This window comes from Catharus ustulatus, chromosome 31, assembly GCF_009819885.2.
Source record: "Catharus ustulatus isolate bCatUst1 chromosome 31, bCatUst1.pri.v2, whole genome shotgun sequence".
Classification (NCBI taxonomy): domain Eukaryota; kingdom Metazoa; phylum Chordata; class Aves; order Passeriformes; family Turdidae; genus Catharus; species Catharus ustulatus.
This window is the reverse complement of record NC_046251.1, coordinates 2167987-2185556: the sequence shown is the minus strand read 5'-3', so window position 1 is coordinate 2185556 and position 17570 is coordinate 2167987. Positions and strand designations below refer to the sequence as shown.

Below are 17570 nucleotides of genomic sequence, written 5' to 3'. Positions count from 1 at the left end.
GGAGGATGCGGGCACAGGTGTGCCAGGGCAGGTACAGCCGAGGCAGCAGCTCCCGGGGGTGTGGCACGCCACATCCCTGCCCCTGGGGACACGCGTGCCCAAAACGCGACCTGTGGGGGCTGCCGGGAACGCTGTACTTTGTAAGCCAAAGAAAACACTTCGGAGAAGCTTCCTTGGCTGGGGAAGCAGCTCGGCGAGCTGAAAGCAGCTTGGGCAAGGTCCCGGGTCCTCCTCATCCCTCTCGGCCTCCTTGTCGCATCTCGGGGGTCTCTGCCAGAGCTGCGAGGAGCGGGGCTGCGTTGGCGCTGCTCTGATCCCGCAGGCAAGAGCACAAACTCAGAAGCCTGCCCCTCAGCTAGTCATCTCTAATCACCTCTTAATTAGCTCGATGAGTGACGCGGGGATCACCGCCCACACGCTCAGGGGATGGATAAACACCGCGCGGCTTTTCCCAGCCCGTTCCCTCGCAGCTCAGCCGGGGCATCCTTGGATACGCCGTGCCCAAAGGATGGATAAACACCGCGCTGCCTTTCCCAACTCGCTCCCTGCCAGCCAAACCGGGGTATCCCGGGATACGCGGCTGCTCTGGGCACAGGCAGCAACCGGGATCCTGCCACGGATCACCAGCACCGTGGCCAAGTGGCCATCGGGCACCTCCGAGACCGGAGTCTCAGCATTGCACCGCTTTTATTGAGCACGTTCTCGAGGGCGTGAGACACCCCTCGTGGCGCTCTGGTGGCCGTGGTCAGGGGATCCCGCTGGCCGGGATGGGCAGGAAGAGGCCGATGAGGGTGTCAGACAGCCAGGTCGGGCAGTAGCTGAGCGGCACGAAGAGGAACCGGGCATCCCAGCCGGCGGCGTAGCGGCTGCGGGGGCAGCGGGAGAGCAGCGCGTGTGTCATGGCATCGGTGACGTGTGACAGGCGCGAGCTGCTCAGGCGTTGTAGCAGGGTGGTGGTCTTGGCATCTGGGTGGGCAGAAGGGGTTCAGCCCCATGGAGGTGAGGTCACCGGGGGTGATGGTGCAGTGTGGGGTTGGACTCACATTTGTCCACGTAGTGGCGGCCGTAGGCTGCCTGGGCTTCTGCCGGGAGCCGCTCCCAGAGGCGAACGAAGCCCTTCACCAGCAGTGCGGGGTCCATCATTCCCGTCTGGAAGCCTCCAGGTTCGATGATGGAGACCCGCACCCCGAAGGGACGCAGCTCCCGCCTGCCCGAGGGAGGGCAGACACGGGGGGGCAGTGAGGGGGTAGCTCCTGACACCCCCCAGGCATCCCCAGGCACAGGTGAGCCTTGTCCTTGCTCCAGAGACCCTCTTGGATCCCGAGACAGGGGTCCCGGGATCCTGGAATCCCTCTGAACCTCAGTGCTTCGGGACCACCCCAGACCCCGGAGCATTCCCGGAACCCAGGGTTTCCCTGAGTTTCAGTGCCCCGGGACTCCCCCGGACTCCAGAACCCCTCACCTTGAGACACCTCAGGACTTCCCGGACTCGTCCATAGCCCCAAGATCCCTCCAGTGCTTTGCTTCAGACCTCCTTGAAACCCTTGCCCTGGTTGCACAGCCACGGCTCCAGCCCTGCCCACACTCCCAGCCTGCTTGTGGTCAGCGTTTCACAAAATCTCTGGGGCAAATGTAACGGGGAGAATAAAACCCTGTGTGAGGACAGCGGCGCAATGCCGCGGCTGCTGGATGAGCACGGGAGGGCTCCGGGGACTGCCACAGCCGTACCTGAGGCTGTCAGAGAAGGCTTCTACGCCGTGCTTGGAGATGCAGTAGCCGCCGCCGAAGAAGGACAGGCGGCCCATCACGCTGGCCACGTTGACCACGCGGCCCCGCGCCCGCCGCAGCAGCGGCAGGAGGCTCAGCGTCACCTCCACCAGCCCGACCAGGTTAACATTCAGCACCTTGACAAAGTCCTCTTTGGTCAGCCACTCGTTCGGGCCGGTGGGGATGAGGATTCCTGCGTTGTTCACCAGTCCCCAGAGCCCTGGAGAGGAGATGGGATGAGCTGGGGCTGTTCCCCAGCCCACAGCTCTGCGCCAGCCTCGCCCGTGTTGAGTGAGCGAGATGCCAGGAGAGCTGTCGGGGTGACTACAGGGGTGACATCAGGGGTGTCAAACCCGTTTTACCTCGATCACCCACACGCTCCCGGACCCAGGCGGTGACATCGGCGATGCTCTTGCTGGAGGTGACATCCAGCAGGACGGTCTGGAGCCGGTTGGAGGTGGCCGCCCGCAGCTGCGCGGCCCCGGCTTCGGTCAGGCAGGCGGCCAGCACCCGGATCCCCCGCGAGTCCAGCTGCCGAGCCAGCAGGCTCCCGAAGCCGCTGTCACATCCTGTGATCAGCACGTGCTTCTCCGAGAGCCCTGACACCGTCTGCCGCTCCCGGTGCCAGCGCCGCAGCAGGAACAGCCCCAGCAGCAAAGCCACCGCGTACAGCCACATCCTCGGCAGTGGCACCGCTCGGGGACAGCCCGTGCCAGCCGCATTTATAGAGCCAGGATTACTGATGCAGCGCCGGGGGCGAATTTCGTCCTCCTGGTTTGTTTTTGTTTTGTAATTCTCAGCTTTGCCTTGCACCACTCCTTGTGCCTGGGGTTCTACTGTGCCCTTAGCAGGTGGATCCCAATGCCCCACGGAGCTGGATTTGGTGGAATCCTCCAGACACTGTCAACAGCATCAAACCTGGACCTTTCCTGTCACCCAGGGTTGGTGGAGGACAGTGTCCCCAAATGTGGTGATGGAGCAAGACAATCCTCCCCAAACAGCTCTGTGGGACGAGGAGGAGAAGGAGGAAGCAGAGGAGGAGGAGGATTTTGTGAGAGGCTAGAGGGCAATCTGTTCAGGTTGGAACAGGTCTGAGTTTTATTTGTGTGTATCAATACCTCGGGTACCAGTCCAGGCAAGTCCCCTGGCAACTTGTCAGGAGCTCGATCCTGAACGCAGCAGGTGCACAGGGAACAGAGCTTCAGGAACAGCCTCGGTGTCACAGCCTGAGAGAGACACCACACTCTGCCAGGAGGGGACAGGGGATCTTTATTCAGGACAAACCCATGGGTAAGGAGGGGACAGAGGGTCAGACGTGTATGCAGTTACAAATTCAGGGACCTCCATGTGCTGTTGATTCTGGATCCCACTCTGGTCCTGGCTGCCCACTGCATCCCCACTTTAGGCTTTCCCAACAGATTTGGGGTAGAACAAGGTGAACAGGGCGTCGCTGAGGGCTGAGGGCAGGTAGCTGAGGGGGAGGTAGAGCAGCTTGGCGTCCCAGCCGGCAGAGTAGCGGCTGCGGGGGTGGAGGCTGGTCAGTGCATGCTCCATGCAGTTGGTGACCAGCGACAGGTCGGAGTTGTAGGTCCTCTGCAGCAGCTTGAGCATTGCCACAACTGTGGAGGCAGAAAACGCCAGTGAGACCCTGAGGCTGAGCAGAGCCAAGGGGCTCCATCGATGCTGGGGCAGTGGGACCCCCATGGGATCCTCGTGGGGATGCCCCTTGTGTTACGAGCGAAAGGATCACAGCCTTTGGGGGAGGTACTTACACTGCTTCAAGTAACCCTCCCCATAAGTCGTTTTGATTTCCTCTGGAAGCTTCTGCCAGCTGGTATAAAAATTCTTCTCCAGGTTGTCAACGTTGGTGATCATTGTTTTGAAGTAGCCCGGCTCGATCACACAGACCTTCACTCCGAAGCCGCGCATCTCAAGCCTGGAAGGGATTGAGTCTGGTGGGACATGGGAGCAGCACCAGAGCATGGCTGTGCCCACACCTCCCATGGGATACAGCCTCCTGCCAGAGGCGTGGAGCCGAGCCTGACCACAGCATCTCCCTGTGCCAGCCCGGCACGTGGCTGAGACAGTGTGTCAGTAAACATTGGCTGTGTATGGATGGGCTGGGAACAAAGCAGAGCTCGGGTCAGCAGGGTCATGTCCTGCAGGATCTTTGGCAGGGGCAATGTCTGCAGGGGAGGATCTGTGACAGTACAGGAAATGTTCATACTTCAGCAGTAGATAGGAGTTCAACCTATGCTCAGCTGCAGTTGTACAAGGATGGGAGTTGACCACTGCACCAGACAAAGTCCAGAAAAATAATTTGGAAAATCAGGATGGAGTCTGTTGGGTCAGACTTACCTGAGGCTGTCAGAGAAGGCTTCCACACCGTACTTGGAGGGGCAGTACCCACCACCAAAGAAGGACACGCGTCCCATCACGCTGGCCACATTGACCACACGGCCCCGCGCCCGCCGCAGCAGCGGCAGGAGGCTCAGCGTCACCTCCACCAGCCCGACCAGGTTGACATTCAGCACCTTGACAAAGTCCTCCTTGGTCAGCCACTCGTTCGGGCCGGTGGGGATGGCGATCCCTGCGTTGTTCACCAGTCCCCAGAGACCTGCAGAAGAGATGGGATGAACTGGGGCTGTTCCCCAGCCCACAGCCCTGCGCCAGCCTCGCCCGTGTTGAGTGGGCGAGGTGCCAGGAGAGCTGTTGGGGTGACAACAGGGGTGTCAAACCCGTTTTACCTCGATCACCCACACGCTCCCGGACCCAGGCGGTGACATCGGCGATGCTCTTGCTGGAGGTGACATCCAGCAGGACGGTCTGGAGCCGGTTGGAGGTGGCCGCCCGCAGCTGCGCGGCCCCGGCTTCGGTCAGGCAGGCGGCCAGCACCCGGATCCCCCGCGAGTCCAGCTGCCGAGCCAGCAGGCTCCCGAAGCCACTGTCACATCCTGTGATCAGCACGTGCTTCTCCGAGAGCCCCGACACCGTCTGCCGCTCCCGGTGCCAGCGCCGCAGCAGGAACAGCCCCAGCAGCAAAGCCACCGCGTACAGCCACATCCTCGGCAGCGACACCGGCACCGGGATCAGCACTGGACCCTGGAGCGACTTGTCCCGATATTGTCCTTACCCGCCGTTAATAATTAATTAGTGGACTTCGGGGCAACGTTCGCGGTGATGCCGCTGGGCCTCCCGGTACTACCGGGATGCGGGATCGGCCCCGCCCCGTCCTCTGACGGGCTCGTCCCGCTGCTGCCGCCTGGAGCCCGCCGGGCTGTCGCCAGTGCCCGGGATGTGTCCCGGGGCTTCGCTCCCGCCGCTCTTGCGGGGAACAGTTAATGGGAGCGCGGAGGAGCCCAGAGGTTCCCACACGGCTGCGCTGCCCTCCTGGGAAGCGCCCGGACCCCGCAGCATCCCCGCACTCCCCTGCCCCAGGAGCACTCCGGATAACGGGACCTTCCCAGATCCTGGGGCAATCTCGATGCCTGGGACCCACCCGGACCTCAGCATCCCCCGTTCTACCGGACCCCGGGACAATCCCGGACAGCCTCTCCTGGGATTCCCTTGGACCCCGGGCCATCTCCGGACCCCCACGCCCCTGGACCTCTCCGGATCCCGGGGCACCCCCGGTACATCCCGGGACGTTGGCGCTCCCGGACCCATCCTCCCCGGGACATTGCAGGACCCCGAAATCCCTCCTAACCTCAGCGCCCCGGCTCCCACCTGCCTCAGGACACCCTCGGATCCCGAGACATCCCCGCATCTCAGCGCCCCGCGACTCTCCCGGACCCGGGGACCTCCCCGAATCCCGGGACCTCCCGGACCCCACGACCGCACACCGCCGATCCCGGGGCATCCCCTCCCCTCCATCCCGGGACCGTCCCGGTGTTTTGCTCTCCTCCCACTCCCCCCCGAGCCTCGCACTGCCCGTCTCCGGTACCCCCCGCCCATTACGGCCCGGGGCCGGACTACAACTCCCGGCAGTCCCCGGGCCCGGCGCCGCCGTTTCCCGCCGCCTCTCGCTGCTTCCCGCCATGGCGCCGTTCGAGCCGGCGGCGCTGCCCGAGCTGCTCCCGGTCTTCTACCGGCGGCTCTTCCCGCACGGCCCCTACGGCCGCTGGCTCAGCTACGGCGGAGGTGAGCGGGAGGGGAAACCGGGACCGGGCCGGGGGGGCACCGTGGGGGATGCGGTGATACCGGGCGGGGGGCACGGATACCGGGCGAGGGGCACGGATACCGGGCGGGGGGCATGGATACCGAGCAGGCGGCATGGATACGGGGCGAGGGGCATGGATACTGGGCGAGGGGCATCGATACCGGGCGGGCGGCATGGATACCGGGTGGGGGGCATCGATACCGGGCAGGGCGGCACCGTGGGGGATGCGGTGATACCGGGCGGGGGCATCGATACCGGGCGGGGCGGCACCGTGGGGGATGCGGTGATACCGGGCGGGGGCATCGATACGGGGCGGGGGCTCCGCCAGGGACCGGGATACCGGATGGGGGGCACCGATATCAGGCGAGGGGCGTCGATACGGGGGCGGGGGACGCTGTCAGGGATGCGGTACCCCCCAGTACCGGGCGAGGGGCATGGATACCGGGCGGGGGGCATCAATACCGGGCTGGAACACCGCGATCCCGGGTCCCAAAGCGCGTTGGGGAACCGGGGCAGGGTGGGTGCATGCACTGACCGGGACACCAGGAGGGAATGGGGGGTCTGGGGGTGACTGTAAGGGGGGGATTTAGGAGGGCATTGAACCCCCCCGACCCTCCCGCGTCCCTGCAGTGAAGAACTACTTCCAGCTGCGGGAATTCTCCTTCACCCTGCGGGATGATGTGTACCTGCGCTTCCAGTCCTTCAGCAGCCCCCAGGAGCTGGAGCGGGAGCTGCAGAAAATCAACCCCTACAAGATCGACATCGGGGCTGTCTATTCCCACCGGGTGAGTCCTGGCCACCGTGACCGGGGCTCTGCAGGGGTTCCTGGCCACGCTGAGCCCATCCCATCCCTCCTGCAGCCCAACCAGCACAACACGGTGCACTTGGGAGCCTTCCAGCCGCAGGAGAAGGAGCTGGTCTTTGACATCGACATGACGGATTACGATGATGTCCGGTCGTGCTGCAGGTTCCCAGGGGGGCTCTGGGCTGGGAGGGGGGTTCAGGGATGTGGGGTGTCCACCTGACCCCCCTCACTCTGCCCCCAGCTCGGCTGATATCTGCTCCAAGTGCTGGACGCTGATGACCATCGCCGTCCGCATCATTGACCGCGCGCTCGTGGGTGAGGGGTTTGGGGACACAGCTGGGTCCTGGCTGGGCACATCCAGACTGTGCTCGGCCCCACAGCGATGCCCAGGCACCCCAAAGAGGGGCTGGGCCAATGCTGTCACCGAGCTGGGGGACACGCTGGTGCCTGGCAGGTTTGTGGCACCGTCAGCTTTAGGTGGTCGCCACAGCCTGTCCTGATGGGGTCCGCAAAATCCGTCTGTGCCCCCCCAAAACCCATCTGTGCCCCCCCAAAAAATCCATCTGTGCCCCCCCCAAATCCATCTGTGCCCCCCCCAAATCCATCTGTGCCCTCCCAAAACCCATCTGTGCCCCCCCAAATCCCATCTGTGCCCCCCCAAACCCATCTGTGCCCCCCCAAATCCATCTGTGTGCCCCCAGAAAACCATCTGTGCCCCCCCAAAACCCATCTGTGCCCCCCCCAAATCCATCTGTGCCCCCCAAAACCCATCTGTGCTCCCCCAAAATCCACCTGTGCCTCCCCCAAACCCATCTGTGCCCCCCCAAACCCATCTGTGCCCCCTCCAAGCCCATCTGTGCCCCTCCAAAACTCATCTGTACCCTCCACAAACCCATCTGTGTCCCCCCAAAACCCATCTGTGCCCCCAAAAAACCATCTGTGCCCCCCCAAATCCCATCTGTGCCCCCCAAAATCCATCTGTGACCCCCAAAACCCCTCTGTGCCCCCCCAAAAACCCATCTGTGACCCCCAAAACCCCTCTGTGCCCCCCCAAACCCATATGTTCCCCAAAAAACCCATCTGTGCCCCCCAAAAACCCATCTGTGCCCCGCCAAAGCCCATCTGTGCCCTGCCAAAATCCATCTGTGCCCCCTCAAAATCCATCTGTGCCCCCCCAAAACCCATCTGTGCCCCCCCCAAATCAATCTGTGCCCCCCCAAACCCATCTGTGCCCCCCACAAAGCCCATCTGTGCCCCCAAAGCCCATCTGTATCCCCCCAAAATCCACCTGTGCCCTCCCAAACCCATCTGTGCTCCCCCAAATCCCATCTTTGCCACCGCAAACCCATCTTTGTCCCCCCCCAAACGCATCTGTGCCCCCCCCAAATCAATCTGTGCCCCCCAAAACCCATCTGTGCCCCCCTAAAATCCACCTGTGCCCTGTGCAGAGGACCTGGGCGTGCGGCATCGCCTGTGGGTGTACTCTGGCCGGAGGGGTGTGCACTGCTGGGTGTGTGATGACGCCGTGAGGAAATGGTCCCCAGCACTGCGGGCGGCTGCTGTGGAGTACCTGAGCCTGGTGAAGGTGGGTTTGTGGGGGTCTGGGCACCCCCTGAGCCTGGTAAAATGGGTTTGTGGGGGTCTCAGCACCCCCTGAGCCTGGTAAAGGTGGGTTTGTGGGGCTTTGGGCACCCCCTGAGCCTGGTGAAGGTGGGTTTGTGGGGGTCTGGGCACCCCCTGAGCCTGGTGAAGGTGGGTTTGTGGGAGTCTCAGCACCCCCTGAGCTAGAGAAGGTGGGTTTGTGGGGCTTTGGGCACCCCCTGAGCCTGGTAAAATGGGTTTGTGGGGGTCTGGGCACCCCCTGACCCTGCAGCAGGTGGATTTAGTGGGTCTGGGCACCCCCTGAGCCTGGTGAAGGTGGGTTTAGGGGGTGTGGGCACCCTGTAACACTGGTGAAGTAGGTTAGTGGGGATCTGGGCAGCTCTTCCCCACCCCTGACCCTGTGGAAGGTGTGTTTAGGGGGTCTGGGCACCCCCTAACCTTGAAGCAGATGGATTTAGGGGGTCTGTGCACCCCCTCACCCTGGTGAAGGTGGGTTTGTGGGAATCTGGTCAGCCCCTGACCCTGAAACAAATGGAATTAGGGAGGTTTGGGCACCCCCTGACCCTGGTTAAGGTGGATTTAGGGGGGTCTGTGCACCCTCTGATCCTGAAGCAGATTGATTTAGGGGGGTCTGGGCACCTCCTGACCCTGAAGCAGATGGATTTAGGGGGGTCTGTGCACCTCCTGACCCTGAAGCAGATGGATTTAGGGGGGTCTGGGCACCTCCTGACCCTGAAGCAGATGGATTTAGTGGGTCTGGGCAGCCCCTGACCCTGGTGAAGTGGGTTTAGGGCATCTGTACACCCCCTGACCCTGAAGCAGATGGATTTAGGGGGCCAAGCACCCCCTCATCCTGAAGCAGATGGATTTAGTGGGTCTGTGCACCTCCTGACCCTGAAGCAGATGGATTTAGGGGGGGTCTGTGCACCTCCTGACCCTGAAGCAGATGGATTTAGGGGGGTCTGTGCCCCCCCTGACCCTGAAGCAGATGGATTTAGAGAACCAAACACCCCCTCCCCACCCCCCCAACCTGACCACCCTCTCCCCCAGGGCGGTGCGGACACCGTGAAGAAGGTGAACCTGTCCCACCCCGTGCACCCCTTCATCAGGTGGGTGAGGACCCCCCTGCCCCTCCCCATGGGGCTCTGGTGGGCGCTGAGCCCCTCATGCCGCCCACAGGCACTCGGTGAACGTGGTGGAGAAATATTTCGAGGAGTACGCGCTGCGGGGTCAGGACATCCTGGGCAGCCCTGAGAAGTGGGACAAGGTGCTGGCCCTGATCCCAGAGGATATCCTTCCTTGCCAGGGCAGGGCGTGCAGGGGGTTAGAAGGGGTTAAAATGTGGGGTTGAAATGAAAATAGGGGATAAAATGAAGGTATGGGGTTAAAATATGGAGTTAAAATGAAAATATGAGGTTAAAATGGGATTAAAATTAAAATAAGGGGTTAAAACCTGGGGTTAAAATGAAAATATAGGGTTAAAATGAAAATACGGTGTTAAAACATGGGATTTACAGTAATTTCACGATTATAAGCCGCACTGATTATAAGCCGCACTTCTGGGTTTCAGCAACTTTTTGGTTTTTGTCCATACATAAGCCGCACCTGATTATAAGCCGCATGTTACAATACAGAGTGTGATAAAAGGTATCTGTTCTATCACTATCTGTTGAGGGTGGGGACAGTGATCCTTATCTCAATGGCAGATAATTTGCTAATGGGCCATCCATTGAAACCAGGCAGGGCATTGTTCTTTATCTTTTCACACCTCATCCTTCCTCCAGCCAGTCATTTTCTGCTCATGGCCCATTGAGTCCCACTGGGTGACTGATAAAATTACTGCATCCCATTGAAAGTTGCTCCAGCCAGGGGGAAGAGCCCAACATTTCTTACCAAGATAAAAACAGAGGTTTTGGGACAATAAGGTAGCCCCTTTCTCCACTGGACTCCAGAGGAAAACCGGATTTCTCCACATCCCCGCTGGAGCTCCGGAGGGAAACTGCACCTTGTACAGGAGCACTGCTCCAGCTGAGCCACATCTGTCACTGCAGGAGGATGCAGCCACCATGGGATGGGACTGCTGCCAACACCCTGCCTGACGGGTGTCAGGTTGTACTCTGACTGTGTCAGGGTTTGGAGTTTGTTTCTTTGTAGTGCTGTATTTCTATTTTAATTTCCCTAGAAAAGAACTGTTATTCCTAATTCCCATATTTTTGCCTGAAAGCCCCTTGATTTCAAAATTATAATAATTTGGAGAGAGGGGGTTTGCATTCTCCATTTCAAAGAGAAACTCCTGCCTTTCTCAGCAGACACCTGTCCTCCAAACTAAAACAGCAACTTTTCGTTCTTTGTCCATATATAAGCCGCACCTGATTATAAGCCGCACTTTGGGTTCGGACCAAAATTTTAGTCAAAATGGCGCGGCTTATAATCGTGAAATTACTGGTTAAAATGAAAGTATGGGGTTAAAATGAAAGTATGGGGTTAAAATGAAAATACAGGGTAAAAATGAAAATATGGGATTAAAACATGGGGTTTAGATGGGGTTAAAATTAAAATATGGGGTTAAAATATGGGGTTAAAATAAAAATATGGGGTTAAAATGAAAATTTTAACTTCTCGGCAGCCCCGAGAAGTGGGACAAGGTGCTGGCCCTGATCCCAGGGGATATCCTTCCTTACCAGGGCAGGATGTGCAGGGGGCTAAAATTAAAATATGGGGTTCAAACATGGGGTTAAAATGAAAATATGGGGTTAAAATGGGGTTAAAATTAAAATAAGAGGTTAAAATATGGGGTTAAAATGGGGTTAATTGAAAATAGGGGGTTAAAATGAAAATATGGTGTTAAAACATGGGTTTTAGATGGGGTTAAAATGAAAATATGAAGTTAAAATGGGGTTAAAATTAAAATAAGGCGTTAAAATATGGGGTTAAAATGAAAATATGGGGTTAAAATGGGGTTAAAATGAAAATATGGGGTTCAAACATGGGGTTAAAATGAATATATGGGCTTAAAACATGGGGTTTAAATGGGGTTAAAATTAAAATATGGGGTTAAAATGAAAATATGGGGTTAAAACATGGGATTTAAATGGAGTTAAAATGAAAATATGGGGTTAAAATGGGGTTAAAATTAAAATAAGGGGGTTAAAATGAGGTTAAAACGAAGATATGGAGTTAAAATGGGGTTAAAATGAAAATAGGGGGTTAAAATGAAAGTATGGGGTTAAAATATGGGGTTAAAATGAGGTTAAAATTAAAATGTGGGGTTAAAACGTGGGGTTGAAATTAAAATAAGGGGTGAAAATATGGGGTTAAAATGAAAATATGGGTTTAAAATAAAAATATGGGGTTAAAATGAAAATTTTAACTTCTCGGCAGCCCCAAGAAGTGGGACAAGGTGCTGGCCCTGATCCCAGAGGATATCCTTCCTTGCCAGGGCAGGACGTGCAGGGGGTTAAAATGGGGTTAAAATTAAAATATGGAGTTCAAACATGGGGTTAAAATGAAAATTTGGGGTTAAAACATGGGGTTTAAATGGGGTTAAAATGAAAATATGGGGTTAAAATGGGGTTAAAATTAAAATAAGAGGTTAAAATATGGGGTTAAAATGGGGTTAATTGAAAATAGGGGGTTAAAATGAAAATATGGGGTTAAAACATGGGTTTTAGATGGGGTTAAAATGAAAATATGAAGTTAAAATGGGGTTAAAATTAAAATAAGGCGTTAAAATATGGGGTTAAAGTGAAAATACAGGGTAAAAATGAAAATATGAGATTAAAACATGGGGTTTAAATGGGGTTAAAATGAAAATATGGGGTTAAAATATGGGGTTTAAATGGGTTTAAAATAAAAATATGGGGTTAAACTGAAAATTTTAACTTCTCGGCAGCCCCGAGAAGTGGGACAAGGTGCTGGCCCTGATCCCAGAGGATATCCTTCCTTGCCAGGGCAGGACGTGCAGGGGGTTAAAATGGGGTTAAAATTAAAATATGGGGTTCAAACATGGGGTTTAAATTAAAATATGGGGTTAAAAATTAAAACATGGGGTTAAAATTTAGACACGGGGTTAAAACTTGGGGTTAAAATTAAATTATAGGGTGACTGGGGTCCTGAGGTGTAAATGGGGTCCTGGAAAAGTAAAGAGGGTAGTCAGAGAATAAATGGGGTCCTGGAAGGCTAAATGTGACCCTAGAAAGTGTAAGTGGAGTCCTGGAAGGGTAAATGGGATCCTGGAAGGGTAGATGGGGTCCTGGAAGGCTAAATGGGATTCTGGAAGAGTAAATGGGGTCCTGGAAGAGGAAGTGGGATCCTGGAAAGGGTAAATGGGATTCTGGTGGGGTAAGTGGGATCCAGGAAAGGATAAATGCACTCCCAGACAGGTTAGTAGGGTTCTGGAAGGGTAAATGGGGTCCTGGTAGGGTAAATGGGGTCCTGGAAAGGGTAAATGTGCTCCCAGAAGTGTAAATGGGTCCTGGAAGGGGAAGTGAGATCCTGGAAAGGGTAAATGGGGTCCTGGAAGGGTAAATGGGATCCTGGAAGGGTAGATAGGGTCCTGGAAGGGTAAATGGGGTCCAGGAAGGGTAAATGGGATCCTGGAAGGGTAGATAGGGTCCTGGAAGGGTAAATGGGGTCCAGGAAGGGTAAATGGTGTTCTGGAAAGGGTGAATGGGATCCTGGAAGGGTAAGTGAGATCCTGGAAAGGGTAGATAGGGTCCTGGAAAGGGTAGATAGGGTCCTGGAAGGGTAAACGGGGTCCTGGAAGTGTAAATGAGATCCTGGCAGGGTAAGTGTCACCCTGGCAGAACAAACCACGTTGAGTAGCCCGGTGTGAGCCTTGACGCGGGCAGCACAGCACCGCGAGGCGCTGCAGGCCGAGTTCCCCAGGAGGAAGGACTCGGTGCAGCGCTGGGAGCTGCTGAGGGCCCGGCTGGAGCGGACGCGCGGCCGCCCCGCGGCCCAGGGGCCCTGCTACGCCGACTGGGAGGTGATGCTGCAATTCTGCTTCCCCCGGCTCGACATCAACGTCAGCAAAGGCCTCAACCACCTCCTCAAGAGCCCCTTCAGCGTCCACCCCAAGACAGGTGCGTGCGGCGCGGCCTGGTGTGGAAAACCAAGTCGGCTTTCCTCAATTTTAATTATTTTTAATTATTATTGGCTTTTCACAAGTAATTTCACGATTATAAGCTGCACCATTTTGCCTAAAATTTTGGTCCGAACCCGAAGTGCGGCTTATAATCAGGTGTGGCTTATATATGGACAAAGAATGAAAAGTTGCTGTTTTGGTTTGGAGGACAGGTGTCTGCTGAGAAAGGCAGGAGCTTCTCTTTGAAATGGAGAAGGTAAACACCCTCCCTCCAAATTATTATAATTTTGAAATCAAGGGGCTTTTAGGCAAAGATGTGGGAATTAGGAATAACAGTTCTGTACTAGGGAAATTAAAATAGAAATACAGAACTACAAAGAAACAAACTCCAAACCCTGACCCTCCTGTACAAGGTGCAGTTTCCTCCAAAGGTCCAGTGGTGATGTGGAGAAATCCGATTTTCCTCTGGAGTCCAGTGGAGAACCATTTCAACACTGCACATATAGTATTCACCCTAATATTTGCAAAAAGCCATTACCATAATGTGTATTTATAAATATATATTTATTACTTTTATACATTTGTATAAATTTTATTTATTTATTTAATTTTAGATATTAATTGTATTTATTTTATATGTTTCTGTATTTTAATATATTTCTATATTTATAAATTTATATATTTTCATATGTCTTATATATTATTACTCATATATTATCTATATATTTTCATATTTTCTATATTTTTATATATATTTATATATATTTCTTTATATTTATATGTATTTATATAACTTTTATACAAATATATATAATATAACAGAATTATATAAATATATTAAGATATAGATGCTTATATATTCATTTCTATATTTATATATAAATGTATATATGTTGTTATTTATAGATTTTATATGTTATAATTATTTTTATTTATAGATTTTATATATTTATATAATTTTGTGTTAAAATATATTAAAATATATTAAAATATATATATAAAGATATTTATATATTTATATTATATAAATATAATAACAGCCATGGTGACCCTCTCTGTCACAGGCCGTGTTTCTGTGCCACTGGACCTGCAGAGACTGGACCAGTTTGACCCATTTGCCGTCCCCACCATCACGTACGTGAGCTGGCAGCACTGGGGGGGAGTCCTGGGGGTGTCAGAGCCCCCCCAGCTCATCCTGATGAGGGGCTATTTTAGTTTGGAGGACAGATGTCTGCTAATAAAGGCAGGAGCCTCTCTTTGAAATGGAGAATATAAACCTCCCCTCTCTAAATTGTTATAATTTTGAAATTAAGAGTTCTTAGGCAAAGATATGGGAATTAGGAATAGCAGTTCTTTACTAGGGAAATTAAAATAGAAATACAGAACTACAAAGAAACAAACCCCAAACCCTGACACAGTCAGAGTACAACCTGACACCCGTCAGGCAGGGTGTTGGCAGCAGTCCCATTCCATGGTGGCTGCATCCTCCTGCAGTGACAGATGTGGCTCAGCTGGAGCAGTGCTCCTGTACAAGGTGCAGTTTCCCTCTGGAGTCCAGTGGAGAAAGGGCTCCCTTAGTGTCCCAAAACCTCTGTTTTTATCTTGGTAAGAAATGTTGGGCTCTTCCCCCTGGCTGGAGCAACTCCCAGTGGGATGCACTAATTTTATCAGTCCCACAGTGGGACTCAATGGCCATGAGCAGAAAATGACTGACTGGAGGAAGGATGGGTTGTGAAAAGATAAAGAACACTGCCCCAGCTGGTTTATAAAACATGGCCATGAACAGGAGATATCCCATGAGATAAAGAACACTGCCCCAGCTGGTTTCAATGGATGCCCATTAGCAGAGTATCTCCCACAGAGATCAGGATCACTGCCCCACCCTCAACAGATGGTGATAGAACAGATACCTTTTATCACACCCTGTATTGTAACCCAAGATGGGCTTGGAACACAAACCCTGTGAAGAGCAGCTGAGGGAGCTGGGTTTGTTTATCCTGGAGAAAAAAGGAAACTCAGGGGTGACCTCATCACCCTCCACAACTCCCTGGAAGGTGTGGAGAGGTGGGGTTGGGCTCTTTCTCCACAAAACCAGAGGACACAGCCTTAAGCTACACCAGGGGAAATTTAGGTTGGGTATTAGGAAAAGGTTTTTTACAGAAAGAGTGATAAAATACTGGAATTATCTGCCTGGGGAGGTGGTGGTGTCACCATCCCTGGATGTGTTTAAAAAAGGATTGGATGTGGCACTGGGTGCCGTGGTCTAGTTGAGGTGTTAGGGTGTGGGTTGGACTTGGTGGTCTTGGAGGTCTCTTCCAAGCTGGTGATTGTGGGATTCTGTGAATTTTGGGATTCTGTGAATTCTGTGATCCTGTTTGTCTGGCAGTTCCCTGTGCCAGGAGCTGGACACAGCCAACAGTGATGGGGAGCAGGAGGATGGAGGCGCCACGGAGCCAAAACGCCGCACGAGGGGTGAGCACGGCCGGGGTTTGGGGGTCAGGGGATGGCTCTTGTGGGTCAGGACTGGGGTTTTGGGGTTTAAGGTTAGGGTTTGGCGGTCAAGGTTGGGGTTTGAAGGTCAAGACTGGGGGTTTGGGGGTCAGGGTATGGCTCTTGTGGTTCAGGGTTGGGGTTTTGGGGGTCATGGGATGGCTCTTGTGGGTCAGGGCTGGGGTTTTGGGGGTTAAGGTTAGGGTTTGGCAGTCAAGGTTGGGGTTTGGGGGTCAAGACTGGGGCTTTGGGGGTCAGGGTATGGGTCTTGTGGTTCAGGGTTGGGGTTTTGGGGGTTATGGGATGGCTCTTGTGGGTGAGGATTGGGGTTTTTGGGGTTAAGGTTAGGGTTTGGCAGTCAAGGTTGGGGTTTGAGGGTCAAGGCTGGGGGTTTGGTGGTCAGGGTATGGCTCTTGTAGGTCAGGGCTGGGATTTTGGGGGTCAGGGTTGGGGTTTGGGGGTTAAGGCTGGGGTTTGGGGGATCAGGGTTGGGGTTTTCGTTATCAGGGTTGGGGTTTTGGGGGTCGAGGATGGGGTTTGGGGGTCAAGGCTGGGAGTTTGGGGGTCAGGGTTGGGGTTTTTGGGGGTCAAGGTTGGAGTTTGGAGGTCAAGGTTGTGGTTTGAGGGTCAAGGTTGGGATTTTGGGGGTTAGGGGATGGCATTGTTGGTCAAGGCTGGGGTTTTGTGGGTAAGGGTTGGGGTTTGGGGGTCAAGGTTAGGATTTTGGGTGTCAGGGATGGGTTTGGGGATCGGGGTTGGGGTTTGGGGGTCAAGGGTGGGATTTTGGGGGATCAAGGTTGGGGTTTGGAGGTCAAGTCTGTGCTTTTGGTGGTCAGGGATGGGGTTTGGAGGTTAAGGCTGGGGTTTTGGGGCTCAAGGATGGGATTTTTTGGGTTAGGGTTGGGGTTTTGGGGTCAAGGCTGGGGTTTTGGGGGTCAAGGCTGGGGTTTGGGGGTCAGGGGATGGCTCTTGTGGGTCAGGGTTGGGGTTTTGGGAGTCAGGGTTGGGGTTTGGAGCTCAGGGATGGAGTTTGGAGCTCCCCAGCACCCACTCCTGCCCCTGCCCACCCCCCAAATCCCCCAGACTATAAGAAGACGAGCCTGGCCCCTTACGTGAGGGTCTTCGAGCAGTTCGTGGAGGGGATGGAAAGCGCCCGGCGGGGAGAGCGGATCCGTCGCAGCGGTGAGTGCCCCCAAAAGGACCCCAAGCGGGGCCTCCTGGCTCTGATAACAGATTTAGGGGTCTCTTGTTGGATTTGAGCATCTGTCCTGTTGGATTTGGGGGCATCTCATTGAATTTGGGGTATCTCCCATTGGATCTGGGGCTATGGGGATTGGTGACAGAGAGGGACTCAAGGGAGCTGAGTGATGGCTGTTGCTGTGACAGCTTTTTTTTGTCTGGAAAAAACTTCCCATTTTTCCTCTTCACAGATCTTCAAGGAGATTTCTGAGGCCTTGATGCTGAGGGACCCAGTGCCAGTGTCACAGATTGTCATTGTCACCTTCCCTAGGCATGGGAGTCCCAGTGCCTTGGAGCAGCCAAACCACACGGGCTCCCTGCCCCTTCCCCAGTTTTTGTACCTTTTGTACTGTTTTCTACACAAAGACCATTAAATATTTCTGGTCATCCACGTGCTGTGACCGGGAGGTGCTGAGGCGGGT

At 54.6% G+C, this 17570-nt stretch overlaps 3 protein-coding genes across 3 annotated transcripts; 1 reads left to right on the top strand and 2 right to left on the bottom strand.

The window, feature by feature from the left end:
• Nucleotides 1–745: 745 nt before the first annotated feature.
• On the bottom strand, nt 746–2445 carry LOC117008967 (retinol dehydrogenase 16-like). Its single transcript, XM_033083111.1, has 4 exons — nt 2130–2445; nt 1729–1987; nt 1044–1207; nt 746–966 (listed from the first exon to the last, which is right to left on the bottom strand). The coding sequence occupies exons 1-4, from the start codon at nt 2443–2445 to the stop codon at nt 746–748; spliced, it is 960 nt and encodes a 319-aa protein (XP_032939002.1).
• Nucleotides 2446–3019: 574 nt separating this feature from the next.
• On the bottom strand, nt 3020–5562 carry LOC117009187 (retinol dehydrogenase 16-like). The gene is made up of 4 exons (XM_033083432.2): nt 4515–5562; nt 4126–4384; nt 3540–3703; nt 3020–3386 (listed from the first exon to the last, which is right to left on the bottom strand). The coding sequence occupies exons 1-4, from the start codon at nt 4828–4830 to the stop codon at nt 3169–3171; spliced, it is 957 nt and encodes a 318-aa protein (XP_032939323.1). The 5' UTR covers nt 4831–5562; the 3' UTR covers nt 3020–3168.
• A 227-nt stretch (nt 5563–5789) lies between these two features.
• On the top strand, nt 5790–17539 carry PRIM1 (DNA primase subunit 1). The gene is made up of 12 exons (XM_033083438.1): nt 5790–5907; nt 6557–6711; nt 6787–6893; nt 6973–7046; nt 8180–8316; nt 9384–9442; nt 9513–9622; nt 13187–13417; nt 14484–14553; nt 15806–15891; nt 16993–17091; nt 17340–17539. The coding sequence occupies exons 1-12, from the start codon at nt 5805–5807 to the stop codon at nt 17357–17359; spliced, it is 1251 nt and encodes a 416-aa protein (XP_032939329.1). The 5' UTR covers nt 5790–5804; the 3' UTR covers nt 17360–17539.
• Nucleotides 17540–17570: the final 31 nt, after the last annotated feature.